Genomic DNA, 24,704 nt, shown 5'->3' with positions numbered 1-24,704 from the left:
TTATACAAGCAAGTATCAGTGCAGCGTGGAATTTCACTTGTCACTTGTATGATGAACTGTCTTTTATTTTTTCGTGTGATGTTCCTGGGACTTGTGATGGGACTGGGGCTTGAATTCAGTCTTAGGCATTGTCCCTTAACTCTGTCACTCAAGGCTAGTGCTCTCCTACTTGAGCCACAGCTCTGCTTCTTCCAGCTTTTTGGTTGTTCATTGGAGATAAGATTCTCATAGACTTTCCTACCCAGCCTGTCTTTGAACCACAACCCACAGATCTCAGCCTCCTGAGTAGCGAGGATTACAGGTGTGAGCACCAGTGCCTCTTTTAGTTTATTTTATCTTCCATTTAAAGCAAGGACTTCCAACACTAAACACAAATCATCTGAAACCTGACTAAATTGTCACTGAGCATTATAATTGCATCCCTCGCGGAATGGGTTCTGTTTCCAATTTACCCAGGGGGCTTTTGACTCATACTCATCTTCCACTAAAGTATCTTTTTTCTTATCTTGCATGTATATATACATATATATATCCATGATATTCTATTATTCTGTATATGAAGTAAGAATGCAATACATATTCCTTTGTTTTTGTGGCACTGGGGTTTGAACTCGGGATTCTGAGCTTGCTTGGCTTGGCTGGTGCTCTACTTCTTGAGCCACACCTTTGCTCTTGCTTTTGGCTGGTTATTTTGGAGATGGTGGATATTGAACCTTATTGCCTGTACTGGCCTTGAATCATGATCCTCTGGATCTCATGCACTGGAGTGGTTGGGATTTATAGGAGTGAGTCACCACTCCCCACCAACTTGCATTTTTTATTAATATTTCTCTCCCTTCCTTGATTTTACCAGACTGTGTTCTATTTTAATTTTAACCCCTGTCACTTTTTTCTCTTCGCGACTTTATGTGACTCAAGATTTAATGAGTTTATTTTCTTCCTTAGCTTAAAAACCAGTATAAAAAATTCCAAGCATGTGCAATTATGTTTCCAATTTGGCTTGGCACTACACTTCTTATGATTGCTATTTTAAGTCTTTATGTAATCAAATATTAATGTTATATATTTTTTCTATCCGTATTTGAGTGAGATGTACAAACTGTATGTAGAATAACTTGGATGTGGGGGGAAGGGTGAGCCCCTGTTTACAGAAAGGCAACCAAGGGGCTGGGAAGGTGGCTCAGTGGTAGACCGCTTGCCTTGCATGCCTGAGGTCCTGGGTTCGATTCCTCAGCACCACATAAGCAAAAAGAAAAAAGCCGGAAGTGGCACTGTGGCTCAAGTGGTAGAGTGCTAGCCTTGAGCTGAAGAGCTGAGGCCAGGCCCAGAGTTCAGGCCCCACAACCGGACCGAAAAAACAAAAACAAAAACAAAAACAGAAAGGCAACCAGAAAGGCAACCAAGTTCACATGGCAGTTGATCTTGTATGGAAACCAAACTCATTCCCTGACTTCAAATTGATGCCCATTTTAAACAAACAAGTGCATCTTCTTGCTTGGTGGTACTTTAGACGGCAACCCGGCAGACCTGCTTCATTCTTAACCTCCTGTGATTTCACCTGGGTGGGCACAGCCTGTTTCCAAGGAAGAGAAGAGTAGGCCTCTATTTCATCGGCTCCAAGCAGAAGTTTCTGCTGGTTCTTCCCGGTGCCCAACTGACCACTGTGCCCACCTGGGGTCCTTCCTGCCTGTCTGTGCACAGGCAATTTCATGTATGTAGTAGAATAGCACAGGCAGTGTGCGAGCTTGGGGTAGCGATGTCTGCATCAGATCTATTCACGAGGCCATGTTTTACACACCGCTGGGATTCTTCCTCTAATCCCTTCACCACTGCTAGTTCAGTGAAACAAGAGAGAACGTCCCCAGACCCGCTTTGACCTGGACCTTTGAACTTTGGAACTAGCCTGTCAGTGTCCTGTGCTAACTCAAACCGTGGCTTGCTTCCTTTGTATGACTTTTTCCCCCTCTAATAATGCTGGTACCCAGGAGGAGGCGCCCCTTTCCTCCTGGGGTGTTTCACGGCATTCTTTCACACTGACCAAACCCTCCGTCTATGTGGCCAGGCTGCCACCATGTTTGAGACTCTGCTCTCCTGTGGTCTCTGGTGTCTGGTCCCTTGCAGTTCTACCTCCCTGCCCTTCTTGCTTTGTGCTTCTCTCCCCAAGGTCTTCTACGTTAATGAACATACTGAATTTTTTTTTTTTTTTTGATCAGTCGTGGGGCTTGGACTCTGGGCCTGGGCGCTGACCCTGAGCTCTTTCAGCTCAAGGCTAGTGCTCTACCACTTGAGCTACAGCACCACTTCCAGTTTTCTGAGTGGTTTGTTGGAGATAGGAGTCTCACAGACTTTCTTGCCTGGGCTGGCTGTGAACTGTGATCCTCAGATCTCAACCTCCTGAGTAGCTAGGATGACAGGCGTGAGCCACCAGCGCCTGGCACGTGTATTGCATTTTGTTGTGCTGACTTATCTTGAATATCCCTAGCTTCCCATGGGCCTGCCTCCCTGTCCACTGCTCATTGCAGAACCTCTGGCTGCTGGGATGCTCTTCCTGGTGGGACGCTTTTCCCTCCACCTCACCTTCATATCCCTTTGTTGCTGGTATTATTATCGTTATTATTTTTGCAACCATAATGTCCCAGCAGGTGCTGGCACAGTATGACTGTGATCCTGACCCCCTCCTTTGTGCCCGGCCTGCCATGTTCTCTGCCCAGCAACCTCCAGGCCCACAGAGACTGCATTACAGAGGTGGACAGTGGAGCCCAGTGTGGTTAGGCGACTTGTTGAGAGCCTCTGGCCCCCATCTGCGTGCAGGACCACCCCGCGTGAGAGAACACAGGAAGAAGCAGCCTCTTCTCATGTCCACACCCAGGCTGACTAGGCAGAACTCCGCTGGCTGTGTTCAGGAATATTCTCCTCTGATTGTTCTGGAGACCTCTGGCCTGTGGTCCCCGCTTTCTTAGTCATTTCCCAGCTTTTCCCTCCTAGCCTTGGCCCTCAGCATGGCACTTTGCTCACAAGTGTTCTCAGCGCATTTTCTTACTTGTGCATCCTTCAGGGAGCTCTAGGGGTGCTTAGAAGGCCCAGCCCCAGAAACTGCAAAGAATTTAGGCTCCCAAGTGTGCCACAGGGTGGCCGCACCTGTGGCTGCAATGACTTAATTCCAGAGGCCGCGTGTGGTGATCCTGCCTGGGAGCCTCTCGCTGTGGGGTTTCTCTGACTGGTCCCAGTGTTGCCTTTCTGAGGGGCCCACAGTGGATGGAGCCTTCCCCCCTCGCCTTCCTGTGGCTTGGATCAAGACTAGTGAGAATTATGTACTCTGTAGAGAAAAGCCAGGCATATATATGTATGCTATATATGCTCATCTGCTGTCAGGAAAGCAGGCTTCTTGACAAGCCTGTCTGAATTGAGTACCTTTGGATATTAGATATGTTTAGTATGAAAGTTATACATGCTCATTTAGTAGATTTTATGAAATAGTCAACAAGAAGTATACTTTATTCAACAATAACTGTGATTTTTATATATCAACTTCAAGGCTTTTATGAGACATATACTTAAGAAATAGCATAGCTTACATGACTACAGTCATAATCTATATCCAATTTTGTATCTGCTCCTGTAATTTACACTATAATATAACTCCATAATATTAAAATTTTCCCCAAAGTTATTTATGATGACTTGTGGAAGGTAATTGTTTTATTTTACTGTTTTTGTGTCTTTTTTGGCAATTATTAGAATATTTTTAATTCTTCCATTTCAGTAATACTCTTATAAAAATCTTCCCAGCTTTTATACTTTAATTTTCTCTGAGTCTCAGAAAACTGTATTCGCTTTTGTCAGTTCTGGGTTTACTCAAATCACCTTTAGTTCAAGTATTACATTATAATCCCTAGTAAGTATCATTTAATTTCCCATTTCTTACTTGAGTTCAAGGCAAATCACAGTATAATTTAAGTGCACACACAATTTAATACAGCTATTCTTTGTTTATTTTGAAAATTAAACAATGAGTCTTTCAGTATTTTCCATAGGATTATTTTTTTCTTAACCTCAAACAGCAAATTTGCAACTGAATGTGACGGTCAAAAATAAATTTCTCTGGCATATTGTCAGGCTCCGAGAGAGAAGTAAAAACAGTTTTTAAAAAAAATGAAGTAAGGGGGCTGGGAAGGTGGCTCAGTGGTAGAGCACTTACCTTGCACGCTCGAGGCTCTGGGTTCGATTCCTCAACACCACATAAGCAAAAAAGAAAAAGCCGGAAGTGGCGCTGTGGCTCAAGTGGTAGAGTGCTAGCCTTGAGCTGAAGAGCTGAGGGCCAGCGCCCAGGCCCAGAGTTCAGGCCCCATGACCGGACACATACACACACAAAAAAATGAAGTAAGTGATCTTTTGTTGGATCTGACCAGGAAGAATTAATTTAAAAAACTTTAATAGGAAGCACTAAATTCTGGAAGCCTTCTGTCAGACTATGCTAAATATGAGAAAAACAGGAAATCCTTCTCATATGCCCACTGCACATTTTGTGATATATGCCGTTCATTTCCAGAATCTAGTCCTGCAACTTTTCTGATGTATTTGGTTTTGTACTTGCTCTGGATCTTCGAGGGTGTTTTTATTTGTTTGTTTGTTTTGTCAGGACAGTCCATTGCTCTGGGCCTTTTATTTGTTGATCTTCTATTCTTAATGGTAAATTCACAGCAGGGTCTGGTTAACTTTTTCTGTGGAAAGTGAATATTTGGGTCTGTTTGAGATGTTGTAATAAAATAACATAAGCCAAGTGGGTTGTGGCCAACAGCAATTCAGTGCTCACCCTTCCATGTGGTGTAAAGTGCAAGGTGAGGGCCACAGTAGGTCTGGTGTGTGCTGAGGATCCTCTTTCTTCTAGAAAACTCATCCATTCTGGATGCAAGGGACAAAGGCGCCCCCTAGGGACCTCCTTTGGGAAGGCAGGAGTAAGTCCATTCATAGATTTCTAATCAAACTCAAGACTTAAACACCACCTGACCCACCCACCGCTTCCGCTATTCCCTTTATTCTTTGTGTTAGTTCACAATGAGAGAACTTTATCTCACCTTGATAGACGTGAAGTGTAGACCCACCCCTTTCCCTGATTGCATTTTCTCTTTATGTTAGCTCACAGTGAGTGAGATTATTTTATTTCACCTTGATAGAAGTTCTGTAACTTACTTGTTGCCTTTTTATATTGTTATTGTTGGCTCGCATTGAGTTTTATTTGTCGTAGGCTTGTTGAAAACAAGCTGCTGGATTTGAACAACACCAAACTGAATTTCAAGATTTTGGGGGGTTACTTTTGAAACTGAATATGTGTGTTCCCATTTCAACAGCTAATGTTGTAAGTGGAGAAATTAAATTCACAGGCATCACATGGGTAGCGGACTGGGACTTGGGTCTGGTGTAATTGGTGACAGCGATGAAGAATGACGTCCGAATTGTCCCTTCATGAAATGAACTCTGTCCCGTCCAGGAAAGCAAGCTCTGCATGCCGGGACTCTAGAAGGGTCTCCCCAGTTTGGTTTGATTGCAGAGAGAGACCACGTCTATCCCCATGTTAGGACTTGTGGCTAACGGGGCTGATGGTGCGTAGAGCTGGCAGGGAGGAGGCTTGCTGTGCAGAAAGGGCAGGCACATTCCTTTGGCTTTTTACATTCACGTGAAACACTGTGCTAATGAGATGTATTTTCTTTCCTTTTTTTAAATGCCAAGACAAGGAAAGGTATATTATTATATCTTTTTGTGATGGCTGTATTTTATTTTGCATTTTATACATGTCTTGTGTTTGGCAAATAAAAGGTCCATTTTCTACAGTGACAGTACATCTGAGGCAGAAGAGAATGATCTCCCTGGATTGAGATGCATTATTAAGTTTTTTTTAAAAAATGCTTTTATGCCAAGAAGCTTCATAAGCGGCCCTCAGCTCCCGTGCCCTGGCACACTGGGAAAGTGCACCTCACAAGACTGTACTCACGCCTCCCTCCTGGACTCCCAGAAAGCATGGAAGTGAATGCCCTTCTCAAAGCCATGTCTAGATGCTGCTTCTAGCCAGACTAGGTTACCACCTCCTCAGCCAAAGGGTATCTTGGTATTTCCCTTTGCCTACCTCCTCTGGGACTTCATCATGTTTGGACATTGGCCTTGTCTCGCAAGCCTCCTCACCCCCACCCCTACCCCATCACTCCTCATCAGAGGTTGAGTACAAGATAATCAGATATGTTGGACAGAGTGCACACAGTTTGCTGAGTGAAGAAAGAAGACTGGTCAGCCATCTCTCTCCCTCTCTTTGTTTTACCCGCAGGCATTCTTGAAGTGCTACATTGTGTGCTCGTGGAAAGCCCTGAAGCACTAAATATAATTAAAGAAGGACACATCAAATCCATCATCTCACTTTTAGATAAGCACGGAAGAAACCACAAAGTGAGTAGACCATTTTATTTCCACGAGCGCGTCCTCGAGTCACTTAAAGTGTAACAGCCACGCGCTGTATACTTGAAAGAGCTAGAAGAAAAGATTGGCATCAATTAATGCTCAGCACACACACACACACACACACGCACGCACACACACGCACGCACACACACACACACACACACACACTGTACCTGTGCTTACAGTTTGTTAATGTTTCTATGTAGCAGTTAAAATCTCCACCAAAAATCTGTCTTTAAAAGAAGAAAACTTATCAAAGACGCGTTGAGTTTTTCACGGGTGTGTCTCATCTTCGTTATGTTGGAAAAGTCCTGTGTGGGGTCTGCAGCCCCCTTGTGGGGCAGGTCTGCTCTCGGTGCTGATCTGGGTGAAGGATAGCAGGGACTCCTGTTCGCTGGCCGGAGGGGATGCGTTGGCTCTGTGGGAAGGCCTGTGGGTGCCAGGATCTGAAAGGTGGCTTCTCATTCCAGGTCCTGGATGTCCTGTGCTCGCTCTGTGTGTGCCATGGGGTCGCTGTGCGATCGAACCAGCACCTCATCTGTGACAATCTCCTGCCAGGAAGAGACCTGTTGTTGCAGACCCGTCTGGTGAATCATGTCAGCAGGTAGCCACATCGGTGCCGGACCAGAGCTAGGGAACAGCTAATGTGCTCTCAGTTTAGCTCTGCCACTAGGAGAGCAGCTGGTCAGTGGTTTTATAGAATTCTATTTCCCTAGGAAATAATAGATGTACTTTTTAAAGAATTAAGCTGATAGGTTCATAATAACAATAGACGAACCAAGCAAGCTATCGCTTTATCACAAATGGGTGTGAGAATTTTGGTTCCTGTGTGAATGGAGAAGTTGCAGCTTCTATACTAACAGACTGACATTCCTAGCTGTAGGTAATTAGGTTTTTTGCCTTCTTAGAAATAGCTGAAGATGGTGTCCTTCAGCATCTTTCAAGATCTGCACTACGTATGGTTTACAAATTCAGTTTCTAAGCCAGGTGCTGGTGTCTCACACCTATAATCCTAGCTACTCTGGAGGCTGAGATCTGAGGATTGTGGTTTGAAGCCAGCCCAGGCTGGCTTCAATTACAGAAAAAGCCAGAAGTGGAGCTGTGACTCAAGTGATAGAATGCTTTAGCCTTGAGCTAAAGAAGCTCAGGGACAGTGCTCAGGCCCTGAGTCCAAGCCCCAGGACTGGCGCACGCACGCGCGCGCGCGCGCACACACACACACACACACACACACACTTAAGTGTCCAAAATATAATAGGTTACACAAATAGCTCATAGAATGATATCTCCAGTCATTTTATTACCTTTAGGGCATTTAACATTCATTGAGGAGAGCTAGTAAGCCAGGGGTTTCACACCTGTCTTAAACAAAAATGAGCAGTTAGGTGTATCTGTCCACAGTATGTTTTTAAACGTGATTGACTTTCCACTTTGTTCCTGGCTCAGTAGCAGACCTGCAGTTAATGAGTGATGTCCCCTGCCTTCTCCTTTAAGCCTGGGATTCCCACAGGGTATCAATCCCTCCTGAAGATGAATGAAATGCAACTTGCTAAAAATTCTTCTGCTCACCACAAAATATAGACAGTAACATCCCTCACTAGCTGCCTGGGTTCTACCACAGGCAATATGGCCTGCTTCAGCTCACCCCCCATGTGACACAAAGCTCTCTGATAAACTGGGTGCTGGCAGCTCATGCCTGTAATCCCAGCTACTCAGGAGGCTGAGATCTGAGGATCACAGTTTGAAGTCAGCCCAGGCAGGAACGTCTGTGAGACTCTTATCTCCAACTAACCACCGGAAGTGGAGCTGTGGCTCAAAGTGTTAGAGCTCTAGAATAGAAGGTCAGAGATAGTGCCCAGGTCCTTAGTTCAAGCTCCATGACTGGCACCCCCCCCAAAAAAAAGTGTCTCATTTTGTGCTTTCATTTGATTAAAGACAGAAAGTATCATTAATTGAAGAGTGGCTAAGAAAAAAAATCACATTAGATTCTTGCATGGCATTTCCAAGTTCACCCCAAAGCAAGAAGCCATTGTTGAAGTTGATACTGTGTCCCACCTGAGCGATTGTCACAATGGTTCTATAGCACTTAAAGCAATGTGGGTTTGGGCTGGGAATGTGGCTTAGTGGTAGAGTGCTTGCCTAGCATGCATGAAGCCCTGGGTTCGATTCCCTGGTACCACATACACAGAAAAGGCCAGAAGTGGCGCTGTGGCTCAAGGGCTAGCCTTGAGCATAGAGAGACTCAGGGACAGTGCCCAGGCCCTGAGTTCAAGCACCAGGACTGGCAAAAAAAATTAAAAAAAAATAAAGGAATGTGGGTTTGGGACTCACGTTCAGTGGCAGGTGTTTTGGTTTGGCCTTTCCTCACACGCTCTTCCTGTCTCCTTGAAAGCATGAGGCCCAATATCTTCCTGGGCGTCAGCGAAGGATCCGCTCAGTATAAGAAATGGTACTATGAGCTCATGGTGGACCACACGGAACCCTTCGTGACGGCCGAGGCCACCCACCTGCGGGTGGGCTGGGCTTCCACCGAAGGCTACTCCCCCTACCCCGGAGGGGGCGAGGAGTGGGGCGGCAATGGAGTCGGCGACGACCTCTTCTCCTACGGGTTCGATGGCCTTCAGCTCTGGGCAGGTAGGCGCGGTCTCTGTTTGCTCTCGTGTTTCGGGAGGGACATGGTGGGGCGTCTCTGAAAGTTATTGGCACGGCTTCTTTGGGGATTGTTTGTTATCCAGAAATCAAAAGCAGCGTTTCAGTAGGGCAGAAGGAAGAGGTGTCCGCACCATTGCATGTCTCCAAGGGGGTAGATTGCTTTCCCGAGCAATGTATGTAAGAAGTGACATTCCAATGCATGGTGAGCTTGCAAAAAAAGTGTGTGTGTGTGTATGGGTGTGTATGTCCAACTTGCTCTAATTGGCATGTGCAAAGATCTAGCTTCTACTGCAAGCAAAGTACAAACACAAACCCTGGATGTAACAGGGAGAAGTCAGCTACTCCAGCCTTCTGCAAGAGAAGGGAAAGGCTAGAACCAGCAACTTACAAAGCTCCAGGTAGAGTCTACTCATAGTGAAATAGCACTTTGCTTAGAAAAATAAGGAAATGTATAATTCATGCCACCAGCTTCTGCCTCTCGGGCTCTGTGGTCGAAGGTGTACGAAACATGAATACCGTGAGGTAGTACAAATAGGACTCTTTGCTCTGATTCATAAAGTTATTGGATGACTGAGAAGCTTGGCTCTTGCGTTGGTTGGAGCTGTTTAGCTATTATGATAGTATATAGAGCTACATTTCGAATTTAGTCTTGGGATGGCCCTGCCTATCTTGGTACTGGAAGACATAGTAGGTTTCTCTCCCTTCCTTCTCTCCTCTTGAGCTTAAGGCCACAACTTGCTAGGCAGGAACTCTATACTTGAGCCACACGTCCAGCCCTTTTTTGCCTTGGTGATTCTTTTAGGCAGCCCCTCTTCCCCCACCCCCGCCCCCCTGTGGGGGCTGGTCCCGGCTGCTGCTTGTCACCAAGGATGACGGGCATGTGCCACTGTGCCCAGCCACTGTGCTTCCCCAGTAGCTCGCATTACACAGGCTCATTCTCCAGCCATGGTTGAGATGGTGTCTTGTGAACTTCGATACCCGGGCTGTTCTTGAACCATGATCTCATGACCTCTGCCTCCCAGATGGCCAGAACTACATGCCTGAACCACCAGGCCTGGCCTCCCCATTTCGTTTCTTCTTAATGGTTGATACAGGGTTTAGAGTTCCTAGTGTAAGCAATTTCTAGGAGACAGCAGATGTTTTATCCATGAACATTTAGACACTGGAGAGAGTGGACATAGTTCTTAGAATCAGGGCCTGGCTCAGAATCCTGAGCAAAGTACTTGAGACCCCCATCTCCACCAGTAAAAACCTAAGCATGGTGGTCTATGTCTGTAATCCTACTGCACGGGAAGCATAAATAGGAGGATTGCTGTTCCAGCAATTGTGAGCATGAATGCCCCAAACACAAAGAGCTAGAGATGTGGCTCAAGTGGCAGAATGCTTGCTTAACAAACAGAGCACTCTGAAGTCATACCCAGTATAGCAAATACTATCATAGCTGTCAAAATAAATCTTCATCTGTTCTCTCACATTTAAACTCTGTGTACACTTGTGATTTGGGCCTCCCTGATGTTTAAAAGGAAACAAATGTTTGCAAAGTCTCTATGCTTTTACAGATTTTAAATGTGGAAGAAGCAAGGGGAAGGACATCCTAGGGGCACAGGAAAGACAGACAGATGATGCCTTGTCCAAGATCTACACATCTCCTTTCTGTCCCTGTCCAGCAGATACAACACGAAATGACCCCTGAGAAGTCACACCATGGCTTTACATAAATGCACTGTCCTGATGCTGTCATTGGCTTCAACACTGGGAGCGCTGTCCATCCATGACCTCCGTGTGTGACCTCACCAGTGGCCTTCTCTGTCCTTCCTGTTTGTTCTAGGCATTGCAAAGCAGCGTTTTATGGACAGTGTTAGCAGTAGTTAGGATTGGCATTAATCATATCCCTGACCAAAGTGTTGGGGACAGTAAATCCTTATTTTCTATATAGTAGCTAAAATAATAACATTTTCATTAACTATTCATCTTGGAACAAACAAAGAGACCTTCTTCAACATGCTACATGGTTGTTGTTTTTTAAGCTACCTCTTTTTTTTTTGTCAGTAATGGGGCCTGAAGTCTGGGCCTGGGCGCTGTTCCTCAGCTCTTCAGCTCAAGGCGAGCACTTTACCACTTGAGCCACAGTGCCACTTCTGGTGGTTTTCTAGTGGTTTATTGGAGATACGAGTCTCATGGACTTTCCTGCCTGGGCTGGCTTTGAACCGTGATCCTCAGATCTCAGCCTCCTGAGTAGCTAGGATTATAGGCGTGAGCCACCAGCACCCGGCTACTACCTCTTTTTTTCAAGCTCAAGCTACCTCTATATTTTTATTTATTTATTTTTTTTTGGTCCGGTCATGGGGCCTGAACTCTGGGCCTGGGCGCTGTCCCTCAGCTCTTCAGCTCAAGGCTAGCGCTCTACCACTTGAGCCATAGCGCCACTTCCGGCTTTTTTTTTCTTTTTGCTTATGTGGTACTGAGGAATCGAACCCAGGGCCTCAGGCATGCAAGGCAAGCCCTCTGCCACTGAGCCACCTTCCCAGCCCTACCTCTATATTTTTAAAGCACTGTATTACTTGCAAGTTTGAACATCAGTAAAATTAAAACATGTCCTTTTTTTGTCCCCCCCAAGTAGATAGCATTTATCACTGGTGTTTCAAATAAGTTGCCTATAGAACCCTTGGCATGCTAGGTGTAAAAAGAGGTGCTGTGGAGGTGTGAAGTGTACACTGTGAGATCTGTTTTTGTCTTGGTTTGAATTGAGGGGTATGTCTGGGCTTGTCCACGTGTGTATTTGGGACAGGGGGACACCTGCCCTTCCCTTCTTCCCAGGCTGTTGTGAGAAGCCCAGACATATGTCCCTGGTGTTGGCATTCATTGGCAAATGAATAGAGTCAGGAATGGGTTCAGATCCTTGGCTGGCCAGGGCACGAAATGACACTAATCAAATATCATTTTCATGCGTCTCGTCCTATCCTGCTCTATTACAAGGCCAACTGTGATCTCACATAAAATAAATTCAATTATGAAACAAAAGCAAATTGGCATATGATTGTCTCAGAACAAACAGTACACTGTGAGAACAAATGACATAGGATTTTGCTCTCATTATCTTCACTTTTATGTTGAATGGACAGAGCAGGGAGGACTTAGTATTGGAGAGAGGATCTGGCATGGAGTGCTCACTGTGCCAAAGACTGTGTTACTTGTAAACCATGATTCAATCATGGTACTAATTCTAGAAAGTATTTGGTGCTCTAGTTATTAGAAATCAAGGCATGGAAGTTCAAGTTCATCCCTGTACTCCCAGCTACTCAGTTGTTCGTGATTGGCAGATTATGGTTCAAGGGAATCCTGGATAAAAGTACATGAGACCCCATCTCAACCAGTAAAAACCTAGGCATGGTGGTCTATGCCTGTAATCCTACACAGGAAGCATAAATAGGAGGGTTGCTGTTCCAGCAATTGCGAGCATAAATGCCAAAACCACAAAGAGCTAGAGATGTGGCTCAAGTGGTAGAGTGCTTGCTTAACAAATAGAGCACTCTGAAGTAATACCCAGTATAGCAAATACTATCATAACCATCAACATAAAAAGATCAAGGTTCAAAGAAGATAACTACTGGCCAGTGGTTGTGCACGTTGGCAAGGTAGCTATTGGAAGTCAGATCTCTTCCTGGAAATTGTCCGCTCACAACCTCATAATAATGGGTAGAATAATTTCTATGATCAGACATCATCCGCTTACACACAGAAATGTCTACCTAGTATAAGTCCATTTCCAAAGAAGCAGCACACTTCCCCAAATCAAAGCCACTTATTATTGTCATCATCATGATCATCATCATGATCATCGTCATGATCATGATCATCATCATCGTTATTTTGATCATGAGTTTAGCTCACAAGTAACATTAGTTTCCATTCATTCCAGACTTGGTTGACTGGGTCAGTTGTGTGCTCTGGTCGGTCGGGGCTGTCAGCTCGGAGCTGGCAACTCTTGTCGTGGCTGCAACGTGAGCTCCCTGTGTCTCCCTGGTGATAGGTTGCGTGGCCCGGACAGTCAGCTCCCCCAACCAGCACCTCCTGAGGACTGACGATGTCATCAGCTGCTGTTTGGATCTGAGCGCCCCCAGCATCTCTTTCCGCATCAACGGACAACCTGTTCAAGGGATGTTTGAGAATTTCAACATCGACGGCCTCTTCTTTCCCGTGGTCAGCTTCTCTGCAGGCATCAAGTGAGTGTGCCCCTGGTCCAGGGTCTGGTTCTACTCGTATTTGCACAGAGGACCATGCCTGGCTTCACATTGCTTCTCTCGCCTCTGTTCCTCCCTCCTGGGAGGTGGCATCTGCCCAGGGGCCGTGTTGCTTCTTCTCAGGAAGAAGAGGGAAGGTTCACCTGGGAGGTCCTCTCCCGAGGGTACCCATGCCTGGCCTGCCTATCCATCCCAGGGTCTAGCTGGGAGTGTGTATCCTGAAATAGTCCAGGACATTGTCTTAAGTTCCATAAGGGGACATGGACAGTACTGTGAAGAAACCACCTGTTTGCGCCTGTGGGCTTTTTTGTCCCATTCCGGCCCTCATGACCTCACTGGGCAGAAATGGATGTGCTTTCTGGGGATGAGGTTTACCTGTGGCTCACCTTGAATTTCTCTGCCTGCCCCCAACTGACCTGCTGGGTCTCTGTGGCTTTCTCTCTTTCCATGCTTCCCCTCTGGCCTTCCCTCTTCTCACAGGGGCAGGGGTAGTGAAAATGATTGAATGTGTGATGGTCAGTCACAGTATGGAACCACCCTGCCCTCTGTTGTATTTTTGTGTCTGCCTTAATGTGATTCCCTCAGTCCTACTGACTGTGTCCTTATTTTGCTTGTTAAAAAGTAGTCACAAGAGATCTGAGGATCATGGTTCAAAGCCAGCCCAGGCAAGAAAGTCTGTGAGACTCTTATCTCCAATTAACCACCAGAAAACAGGAAGTGGCACTGTGGCTTAAGTGGTAGAGTGCTTGCCTTGAGCTGAAGAACGCAGGGACAGCACCCAGGCCCAAAGTTCAAGCCCCATGACCGACCAAAACAAAAAAAAGTCACAAGGTCTGGGAGTATGGCTTAATTTTAGAGCACTTGCCTTGCATGCCTGAAGCCCTGGGTTTGGTTCCTCAATACCACATAAGCAGAAAAGGCCAGAATTGGCTGTGGTTCAAGTGGTAGAGTGGTAGGCTTGACATGAGGAGCTCAGGGAAGCGCCCAGGCCTGAGTTCAAGCCCCAGGACTGGCAAAAAAAAAAAAAAGTCACATCTCCTCCTGACACGATCCCTCATTACAAAAGTTAAGTGCTGAGTGATCATGAAATATCATGTAAAAATTACCTTTTCTAGTGTATTTATGCAAATTGTGCTTCTTTCTATAGGTCTCTGAGTAATTTTATTTCTCCTTTTTGTTCTTTTTTTTTTTTTTGGGTCCGGTTGTGGGGCCTGAACTCTGGGCCTGGGCGCTGTCCCTCAGCTCTTCAGCTCAAGGCTAGCGCTCTACCACTTGAGCCACAGCACCACTTCCAGCTTTTTTCTTTTTGCTTATGTGGTGCTGAGGAATAGAACCCAGGGCCTCATGCATGCAAGGCAAGCGCTCTACCACTGAGCCATCTTCCCAGCCCTCCTTTTTGTTCTTTGTTCTTTGCTTTTTAAAAAATTTTATTCCCTTCTACTCTCATTTATTCCAACCTTTCCTTTCTTTTCTTGTTTTTTTTGGGGGGGTGGGGTGGGAGAGGAGATCTGTAGCTTTCAGTTTAGAAGCTTTCAAATTAGGAAAGGGGCTGATAAGGAAAAGGAAAAAGAATTGAATTTGTTTTCTTGTGAGCCGGTTGCCCCCAAGAAATCACGATCACTTAACTGTTTCAAAAGTACGTCTTAGGATGTGAGGGCGATCTGGCTGCGACATCTGTCTCCCCATTGATCGCTAGGGTTGATTCGGCTGATCTGGCTGGCTAGGCGGTGTCCCCTTCCTCCCTCACCGCTCCATGTGCGTCCCTCCCGAAGCTGCGTGCTCGGTCAAAGAGGACGACCATCCCCGATAGAGGAGGACCGGTCTTCGGTCAAGGGTATACGAGTAGCTGTGCTCCCCTGCTAGAACCTCCAAACAAACTCTCAAAAGTATGTCTTATTCAGTGGCAATCAAACGACATTATTGGTGCTGAAAGGAGGGTGATGTTCCAGGTATTTCTGGAAGTTGATCGTAGTTGAAAATGAGGAGCAAAAATAAAGAAGGCCGCTTGAGTTCCTCAGCACAAGCCCGCTTTCAGGACACATGAACTTGGACACTGGAAAATAGGTGTTTTTTTTCTTCTTTATACCTAGACCTGCCCTGTGGTTTTGAAGCATACAGATGCTGAGGTCATATCTTCCTTTGTCTGGGGATGTTGAGCGAGCAGTTCTGTGAGCTTGCTTACATGGATATGGCGTGTGGGCTTTAAGGGGCTTCTCCTAGCTCTAACTTGGTCTTCACTGGCCTGGTTCATGTCTTTTCTCTTCTGATCAGTACAACACCCTCCTGTTTTACCTTTTATGTGATTCTAAGCTGGTGATGTTATTATACTGAGGGAAACAACCTGGCTTCTGATAAAGCATGATTTTTTGTACCAATGATTTTCTGTTTTGTTAACTAGGAAACTTTGGCCTGCACCAAAGACGCACTTGGCCCTGAAATGCGTTGTTTTCCTTTTCAGGGTGCGTTTTCTGCTAGGAGGGCGACATGGAGAATTTAAATTCCTCCCTCCACCCGGGTATGCGCCTTGTTATGAAGCTGTTCTTCCAAAAGAAAAATTGAAAGTGGAGCACAGCAGAGAATACAAGCAAGAAAGGACGTACACGCGAGACCTGCTGGGCCCCACCGTCTCCCTCACCCAGGCCGCCTTCACCCCCGTTCCTGTGGACACCAGTCAGGTACTGGAGCAGCTGCCACAGCCCTGGCTTGCACTGTAGCTCTCCTGACTTCAGTGGCTTCCAAGGGGGAACTGCAGGCTGGGGGCGGGGCCTCAGGAATGTCACTCACATGTCAGATTTAAGCAAGTGACAGGTGATGATGTTCCTTGATCCTCCCTCCCTCCCTCCCTCCCTCCCTCCCTCCCTCCCTCCCTCCTTCCTTCCTTCCTTCCTTCCTTCCTTCCTTCCTTCCTTCCTTCCTTCCTTCCTTCCTTCCTTCCTTCCTTCTTCTTTCTCTCTCTCTTTTTTTTTTTGGCTAATCCTGGGGCTTGAACTCAAGGCATGGGCACTGTTCCTGAACTTCTTTTGCTCAAGGCTAGCGCTTGAGCCACAGGGCCACTTCCAGCCTTTTCTGTGTAGTTTATTGGAGATCAGAGTCTCACAGACTTTCCTGCCTAGGCTGGCTTTGAACTGTGATCCTCAGATCTCATTGTCCTGAGTAGCTAGGATGACAGGTGTGAACCACTGGCACCGGAATATTTCCTCGTAAGAGTTGCTCCAACTCAGTAAGTTAATCAAGGTGAAGTTTTGCAAACACTATTCTGGGATGTCTTTAAAGTTTTATTTAAAAAGTTAATATTTAGTCTGACTTTTTTTAAGTGAGTAATAACAGCAACAAATAGAGTTTAGTTGCACAATTTTCCAAGGGACGTTAAGGTGTAATAGTGTTGTTGGGATAACAACACACTGATGTAATGTGCACTGATTTTAAAGTGTGCATTTTTATGCACCGTAGGCCTGGGGTTTTCATGCTGTCTCCCATATAGATGGAGCTGTTGTGTTGAGGACGCTGCACTGACTTGGTCTTGGCTAGAGACTGGGTCCCAGGGCCAGCGTGCCCCAGATCAAATGCCCACTCTGGACGCTGGGGAAGGCCAGCCATCTGACTGCGGGAATGCCGAGAGCATGCGTGCTTCACTGGGAGACACAGCCGTTCACACACACATACTTCCCAGGCATGGGAGCCATTGTGGTGCTTTCCTGTCTACTTGCATAGACAGGCAGGAGGGTTTCTCAAGATGGCACCATCCCCACCCTTCCTTGTGAAGCCATTCTGTTGAACTTTCTCCTGTGAGAACGGGGAGAGGTCTTTTCCTTTGAGGTATGTCTTTGGGAACCCAGAAGAGTTCAGGGGAAATACAAACCACAGCCAGACTGCTGCAGGCTCTACGAGCCAGGGAATTTGAACCTGGCACTGACTTCGCCTTGATCCCTGCTGCTGGCTGGCTGGCTGGCGGAAGAGCACGCACGCCTTCACTTTTCACATTCTGCTGCCTTCCGTAGATGTCTCTTATGTCCCAGTCATCTTTCGGGTGCCTCGCCAGCCCGACACTTTTGTTCACTGATTTCCTTGGAAACTTAAATTGTCATGCATAAAGAAAAGTAGAGAATTAATACTATGAGGTAAGTCAGGTGTTGGCGGTGTACATGTGTGATCCTAGCTACTCAGGAGGCCAAGGCCTGGAGGATGGTGATTTGAAGCCAGGCCAGGCAGAAAAGTTCACAATACTTCATCTCTAATTGACCAGCAAAAAGTTGGGCCGGAGATGTGGCTCAAGTGATAGAGTGACAGCCATGTCTAAGCAAGCTAAGAGAGCACAAGGCCCTGAGTTCAAGCCCCAATACTGCCCACCCCACAGAGAATATCACCAGAGAGAACATCTTTAGAACTTAGTTATCTTACTATGTCAACAGCTTATGAGGCAGGGTACTTTAGACCAGTTTGTGGCAAGGAAGAACTCCTTCTGTGTCTTACTACATTTGTTCCTGACCTGTGGTTTTTCTTCTTTTAAATTTTAGATCGTTTTACCTCCTCACCTCGAAAGGATCAGAGAAAAGCTGGCGGAGAATATCCATGAGCTCTGGGTTATGAATAAAATTGAACTTGGCTGGCAGTATGGTCCGGTACATGATTTTAGAATTTATTTTCAGTTCCTGTTAATAATACATCTTCTTTAAAACATATTCCCCCCCCCACTCCATCTTGCAATGGGGTGATAGGAATCAATCAGATTGATTTCTTTTGGTGCATATTAGGTTTTCTGCATGGAGGGAGGGTGGAGGTTGATATTACCTGCAGGATCTCTGCAGGCGGCCACGTCTCCTGGACAATGGGAAAGTGGCCCATCTTTGGGCTGAAAGTTGTGTTTTAAAAGCAGAGTTCACAGAGACTGGGTTTTACAAACGCAGTCACACTGCAGGTGGAAAGCGGAGTGGGAGAGGTAGGTCCTCTCCTTGGCACATGCCTCTCGGCCTGGTTGTGCCCCGTGGCAGGAGCCAGGGCAGGATGCAGTGGAGGATGGGCTGGGGAAAATGACGGCATGTCTTTCCAAATGCTTATCACTTATAATTTGTCTCTACACTTTAGATGTAGCAAACAGACAAAACAATTTCCCGTGCTATCCCAGTACATGAGAAACCTGGTTTTTTTGTTTTATGTTTTAGCAGGAGCTTGGTAATACTTTTGATTTTACAGTGTTATTATTCTAAATGCTCCTAGACCTGCAATGCCTCCTGCTCTTAGACTGAGTATAGGAATGAGTGTGTTCCCATCTGCACACATAGATCACCACATTTTGCTCTGAGTCAAGAGCACTTGTTTCCAGTGCTAGTTCTAATATCCTAGAGTACTCAAAACTGCTTTGCAGTACGTGTGCGTACATGTGTGCATGTGTGTATGTACATGGGCCTATGTGTGCATGTGCAGGCTTGGTAATCATTTATGGTTGTGTGTGCCTGTGTGTGCCTGTGTGAACACAGGGGTGTTCACACAACGAAGTTACAAGTTGACTAACCATGGAGGAGCAGTGCCCCCTAAGTGGAGGACTCAGGTGTAAAAGCAGAGGTGGAAGGAATGACCAGGACATTTTTGGTAGCACAGCATTGCCTGGATAGAGAACAGGAGGCCCGGGTGAGGGGAGTAGAGGTGGAAGTCTGATTGCGTGGGCAGGAGGCGGTCACAGAGGACTGTGTGTGATTCCGTAGGGAGCTGAAGAAGGCTCTGGAGGGTGGGTGCATGGGGGAGCTTTGCTCTTAGGTGTAAGAGCAAGAGGCTGGGCAGGAGGAGGGCAGGGAGAAGCCGGGAGCCAGTGTGAGAGGGAGCATTTCCCAGTCCTGTCTCTGACAGTGGGGACTGAGGGGCGTGGCTACCGGCCTTCCTGTGTTCATGCTCCAGAAGAGAGAAAGGAACGTGACAGTATGGGCTTATCTCTGGCATAGGGAATAGTAGAGTACAGAAATAGGGGGTCAGAGCCTCAGGACTCAGATGCATTCCTTTGCCCTTTCATGTTTAGAATTCAGGATTAGGGATATAGAATTAAATTTTGTAACAACAGTGCCCAGGCCCAGAGTTCAAATCCCATGACTGACAAAAAAAAAATTGTAACTCAGTTTAATTTATAAGTCTGATTCCTTCATAATGGTCACAAGAAAGAAAAGAATAAAGACGTATTATAATAATGATGATGTGATGATGTCTGATTCCTTCATAATGATTACAAAAAAGGAAAGAATAAAGACATTTTATCATTATTATTAATGTTGTTGTTCTTTGTTGCTGTTTCTAAGGTTTGAACTCAGGACCTGGGCACTGTCCCTGAACTTTTTTGCTCAAGACTAGCACTCTACTACTTGGGTCACAGTTCCACTCCTGGTTTTTGGTGGTTGATTGGAGAAAGAAATTTCATGGACTTTGTTATCCAGGCTGACTTAGAACTGTGATTCTCTTTTTTTTTTTTTTTGGGTCCGGTCATGGGGCCTGAACTCTGGGCCTGGGCACTGTCCCTCAGTTCTTCAGCTCAAAGCTAGCGCTCTACCACTTGAGCCACAGCGCCACTTCCGGCTTTTTTCTTTTTGCTTATGTGGTGCTGAGGAATCGAACCCAGGGCCTTGAGCATGCAAGGCAAGTGCTCTACCACTGAGCCACCTTCCCAGCCCCAGAACTGTGATTCTCTTATCTCAGCCTCCTGAGTAGCTAGGATTACAGGCGTGAGCCACTGGTGCCTAGAAAAGATGTCCTTTCTGACTTGGCACCTTATGTAGATTTAAAAAGAAGTTCTTATTCATGTTTGCATGCCTCTCCTGCGGCACTGACAGAAGCTGGTAAATGTCCGTGGTGTCATCAGTCTGCCCCAGTGGGCTTTTAGCTGTCCTCTGGATGCCACCACAGCAGGGTTGCACCCGTAATCTTTATCTCTACCAAGATTTTAACAAGACTCATTATGAAGGCAAGGGTGGGGAACATCTTTCTCCTTCATTCTTTCCTAAAAATCTAGAATTTGGTGTGATGGCGAAGCTAGTAGACTCTTGTTAACTTTGGGTTCTACATCCATGGATTCAGAGAAAAATGTTCTCTCTACTGGACATATACAGATTCCCTTTTATTTGTGGTAGCTTTGACACCCGATCAGGTCTCGCGAGTCAGGTAGAGATGGCTTCGCTTGTGCAGGAGGAGATTCATAGGTGATTGCCACCCATCAGGACATTTTCTGGAAGGTCGTTGAGCAAGCTTGGGTTGTTTTACTCACTGACTCCTTTGTGGGTACAGAGGAGTAACTGACCGTAGACATGTCTCAGGATTTCTTCAACAATGCCTTTATCATGCAGACTCATTTGATTAGAGTAGAGGAGTAAGTTGAGAACAGAAGGCAACTTCCCAGAAAGACCGTGCAGCGTTTGTAGCTATCCTGCTTATTAATACCTCTGATTAGTGGGCCCAAGGCAGACGGATGACTGCAGATGAAAACGAAGTCTTTATCGCACATTCTGACACAGAATGCATCTCAGCTTATAAAATATTTACTTGATGTATGAAATGTTTGTTGAGTGTCTGCCACATGTCGGGTGTGTCCTCGCTGTTAGGGCCACAGGAAGGAGTAAAAGAGGCCCAAGTCCTTGCTCCTCTGTCTTACCTTCTGGTGCTGGGAGGGTAGACTGTTTCCCAGTAAGTGGGCATCCACTTTGTGACAGGTGGTGAGGATGGACAGATTTTATTTTAATGTAGGATGGATGGGCAGACTGCCATAGTTGGCAGAATTCCAATTTGAATAAGAAGATCTCAGCAAACACTGGAAAGAGCCAAGCCAGCTGGCATGTGGGCATGAGCAAGCAGGGCAGAGGCACACGGGGGCTGAGGAAGGAGCCGTTCCAGAGAAGAGAGCAGAACACAGAGGATGCTGCCCTTTACCTCTGGCTGTAACCTTTGATGGGAGTGGATCCCTGGAGATGCCAGAAGCTTCTCTGGGGATGTGGAGGGGGCATGGTGATCTAAGTGCTCCTTCTTGCTTTCTACTTCTGGGCATACAGTGAAGTCATCACTGCACGTGTTTGATTTTGGAGACCATGATATGCCAATTTCCTGTGCTGTTTCAGGTCAGAGATGATAATAAGAGACAGCACCCGTGCCTGGTGGAGTTCTGCAAGCTGCCCGAACAGGAACGCAATTACAATTTGCAGATGTCCCTTGAGACCCTGAAGTGAGTGTGATATCTTTTTGTATTTTCTGATCTCTCTCACCTAAAGGAAGTCAAATATTGGAGTGTTTTACTTTAATTCGTCACAAAGTTATTTGCGTTCCAGCAGGAACTTTCCAGAGGGCCCAAGTGAATCAGAATGATTCTCACCATTATTGGTGAGAATTAGACTATGATCTAATTTGTGTGTGTGTATATGTGTGTATGTGTGTGCCAATCTTAGGGCTTGAATTCAGGGTCTATGCGCTGTTCCTGAGCTTTGCTCAAGGCTAGCCCTCTACCACTTGAGGCTAGCTCTCTACCATCTGGCTTTTTGGTGGTTAGGATTATGGCATGAGCTACCAGTGCCCAGCTGGTCTCATTATTTTATGTTTTGTTGTTCTGCATCAGTATTTCCCAAATGGTGTGTTACAGAATTTTGAGTTTGTGAACTGACATAGTATGACTCATAGTAGAGCGAGGGACCTAGGCCATCCACATACTGGTCTTGGCTTGTCACAAAACAAGTGTGAGATGTTAAGAGGGAATATTTAGAAACTGATATCAACTTCAGGGAGAAAAGTTTATGTCTGTTAAAAATGTAGGTGAATATCATATATTTTATAGTTTTTCACTTTGGAGAATTAGATTTTTCTCTAATAATTTTAATGTATTTTTATCAGAGAATCACAAAAGAGAGACTGGAAATGAAGCAAAAATAGTTTTCTTCACTGAAGATCACTTTGGACCCAAAATATATAGAGGATGTGCTATTAAAATAATTAGAGAGATTTTTATTGACAAGTGTCCTGTTGGTCTCTAAAATGGGACAGAGTCATCTTATGATGTTTTTAAATTGATTTAGCCACAGAAATCTTTTTACAGGAAGAGCCTCTGGGACCATTTCTCTCTGTAGCATATTTTGAGAACAGCTACTCTAGGCTATTTTGTGTCATCTTATAAAGGCAATTTTTCTTTTTAGTGACTTTTTGCTTATCAATCTCTTTAATTTACCACATTTTCAGTTGGAAGAATGGATCTGGGGTAGGACAAATTAAGCAATGTATTTTCAAATTTATCTAGATAAAAGATTCAGAAAACAATTGTGCAATCTTTTTCTTTGCCTTCTTTCTGTCCCTTGACTTGGTTCCAAGAGTCCTCCCTACCCTTGTCTGCTCTCATATTGCTTGTTTTTTAAGAGCCAGGGCTAATTTCCAGTGAAGTTATTGCTCCAAGGAGCTAGAACATAAACCTTAAATAATGTTTAGATTCTAGGATTTGGACTCAAGCATCTACTATAAAAGATGCAGATTCATTATCATGGAAATAGTCAAATAAAGCACAGAGCATGAGTGTAGGTTGTCCCAGTAACTCTGAGGAAGAAGGAATTTATATACATCAAGAAAATCAAGAACCAACTAGGTTGAAAACATGACACATCCTTTTGGATATAAGAATGCACAGCCTGATCCACCCTGTTTTGTAGTAAATATCTCCTGTTTCCCTTTGTGGCCGTGACACCAAGTGAGCTTGCTACATCCAGTCCTGTAACTCATGATAGCTCATTATTCCCCAACGTTTGCAACATAATTCAGTTAAGTCTGCCGTCCGTTCCTTATCATTCTGGAAATTGACAGCTAGGCCAGCCATGGCACGGTACGTTCTGGTGGGCAGAGCTCTCCCTGCTTATATTTTGTTATGCTGAACCTCTGCCAAGTGCGTGCATATACCAGTCTCCTTCCCAAACCCTGCTTCTGGCTGTGGTCATTAATCATCAGATGCCTTGGTGTGGGTGGGGTGTGGCTCCCCATTGTCAATGCAAACGGCTCTGTTTCCTGAGCTAACCCTTCACATTGCTGTGCTGTTTCTTACAGTGACAATGGTGTACATGATGGTTTTATCATGAACGGATTGTACCTGCTTCTTTGCCAGTTCAATGATATTTGAGCTTGCCTCTCCATGACTTACACTTTGTGCAGTTCCACTCATGCAAAGGAAGCATAGTGCTTGCTTGTTTAATTTCCAGTGCTCATTCATTTATTGACCGGTAGCTGCAGCGACTGTGTGCCTCTGGAGATGGTCGGTCTTCAGTGATGGCCCTTACCAGCAGGCTTTTCCTGTGGTGCTCAACCTCTCTGAGTCTCAGGGTTTGTTCTGCCTGGTGGCTTGGAGATTGTACACAGGGGAGCTGTCCTAGGGCCTGTGTGACAGGTGTCACAACACCTTCAAAACCCCATGCCCCGTAGAGGGAATGTACATGCTTGTTGACTTTATTTCCTTTTGCTTGTTCACTTCATTTGTTTCGATCCTGCGAAGTTATGAGTCAAAAAATAGATGAGAAAATTCTCCCAGAATACCTCTTATGTTGAGCTGAGGTAAATCATCACAGAAACTCTCGTGCTTGACTTGGCATAGACACAGAGCCCTAGCTACCAGGGGGTAGGAGAATCCCTAATGCTGTTCACTTTTGTGAGAGGAGGCAACCAGAGAGAAGAGGATCCAGAGAGATATATCTATTCAGGAGATTTCTGTGTCATTTCCATTTCTAGTCTTAGCTCTTTGGAGTACATAATTTAGAAACAAATGTGTTTTCCTGTTGGTTAAAAACAGGAAACATGTGTCCCGCTGTCGCATTTGCTACGGGGGTTGGTGTTGGATCCGGGATGGCCTTCCTGTAGCTCACCTAGGCCTTTGTGTTCCAGGACCTTGCTGGCTCTGGGGTGTCACGTGGGGATAGCAGATGAACATGCGGAAGAAAAGGTGAAGAAGATGAAGCTTCCCAAGAAGTGAGTGAGGGAGTGCCAGCACCGGGAATGGACACGTCCATGTCACACTTCCCAGGTTGCACTTGGTAGACACACACATGTCTTGTACACTTAAGCTGTATAAAGTGGGTCCCCAAATACACCCAAGCTCATCACACTAGGGTCTGTGGTGGAGAGATTGGATCTACCATGTTACAGAGAGAGAAGGAAGAAAAGTGCAGCATAAATTTGGGAGTGTGTGATTGAAGTGTTCTGTTTTTCCAAGTGTGTGTATATATAGGGGTATGTGAACGTATGTCCACATTTCTACATGATTATATATAATGTGCCATTTCCTGACAGCATTGTACATACCTTCATTTGCTTTTGTTTAAAAAAATGCTCTTGAGGAATCAACCTGAAGTCAGTGTGATCATCCTTATGAGAGGATGAGAA

At 45.6% G+C, this 24,704-nt stretch overlaps 1 protein-coding gene across 1 annotated transcript in view; it reads left to right on the top strand.

Annotated features, from left to right (window-relative positions):
* Window positions 1–24,704, top strand: part of Ryr2 (ryanodine receptor 2 (cardiac)) — a 294,371-nt gene that overhangs the window by 93,587 nt on the left and 176,080 nt on the right. The window contains exons 18-25 of the mRNA XM_013009227.1: window positions 6,317–6,435; window positions 6,918–7,051; window positions 8,840–9,081; window positions 13,130–13,322; window positions 15,799–16,015; window positions 17,855–17,959; window positions 21,425–21,528; window positions 24,207–24,290. Coding sequence (XP_012864681.1) covers window positions 6,317–6,435; window positions 6,918–7,051; window positions 8,840–9,081; window positions 13,130–13,322; window positions 15,799–16,015; window positions 17,855–17,959; window positions 21,425–21,528; window positions 24,207–24,290 — 1,198 coding nt within the window. The remainder of the gene's footprint in view (window positions 1–6,316; window positions 6,436–6,917; window positions 7,052–8,839; window positions 9,082–13,129; window positions 13,323–15,798; window positions 16,016–17,854; window positions 17,960–21,424; window positions 21,529–24,206; window positions 24,291–24,704) is intronic.

The sequence above is a fragment of the Dipodomys ordii genome, unplaced genomic scaffold, assembly GCF_000151885.1.
Source record: "Dipodomys ordii isolate 6190 unplaced genomic scaffold, Dord_2.0 Scaffold9, whole genome shotgun sequence".
Classification (NCBI taxonomy): Eukaryota; Metazoa; Chordata; class Mammalia; order Rodentia; family Heteromyidae; genus Dipodomys; species Dipodomys ordii.
The sequence above is the reverse complement of the archived record's forward strand: the minus strand, read 5'-3'. Positions and strand labels throughout refer to the sequence as shown.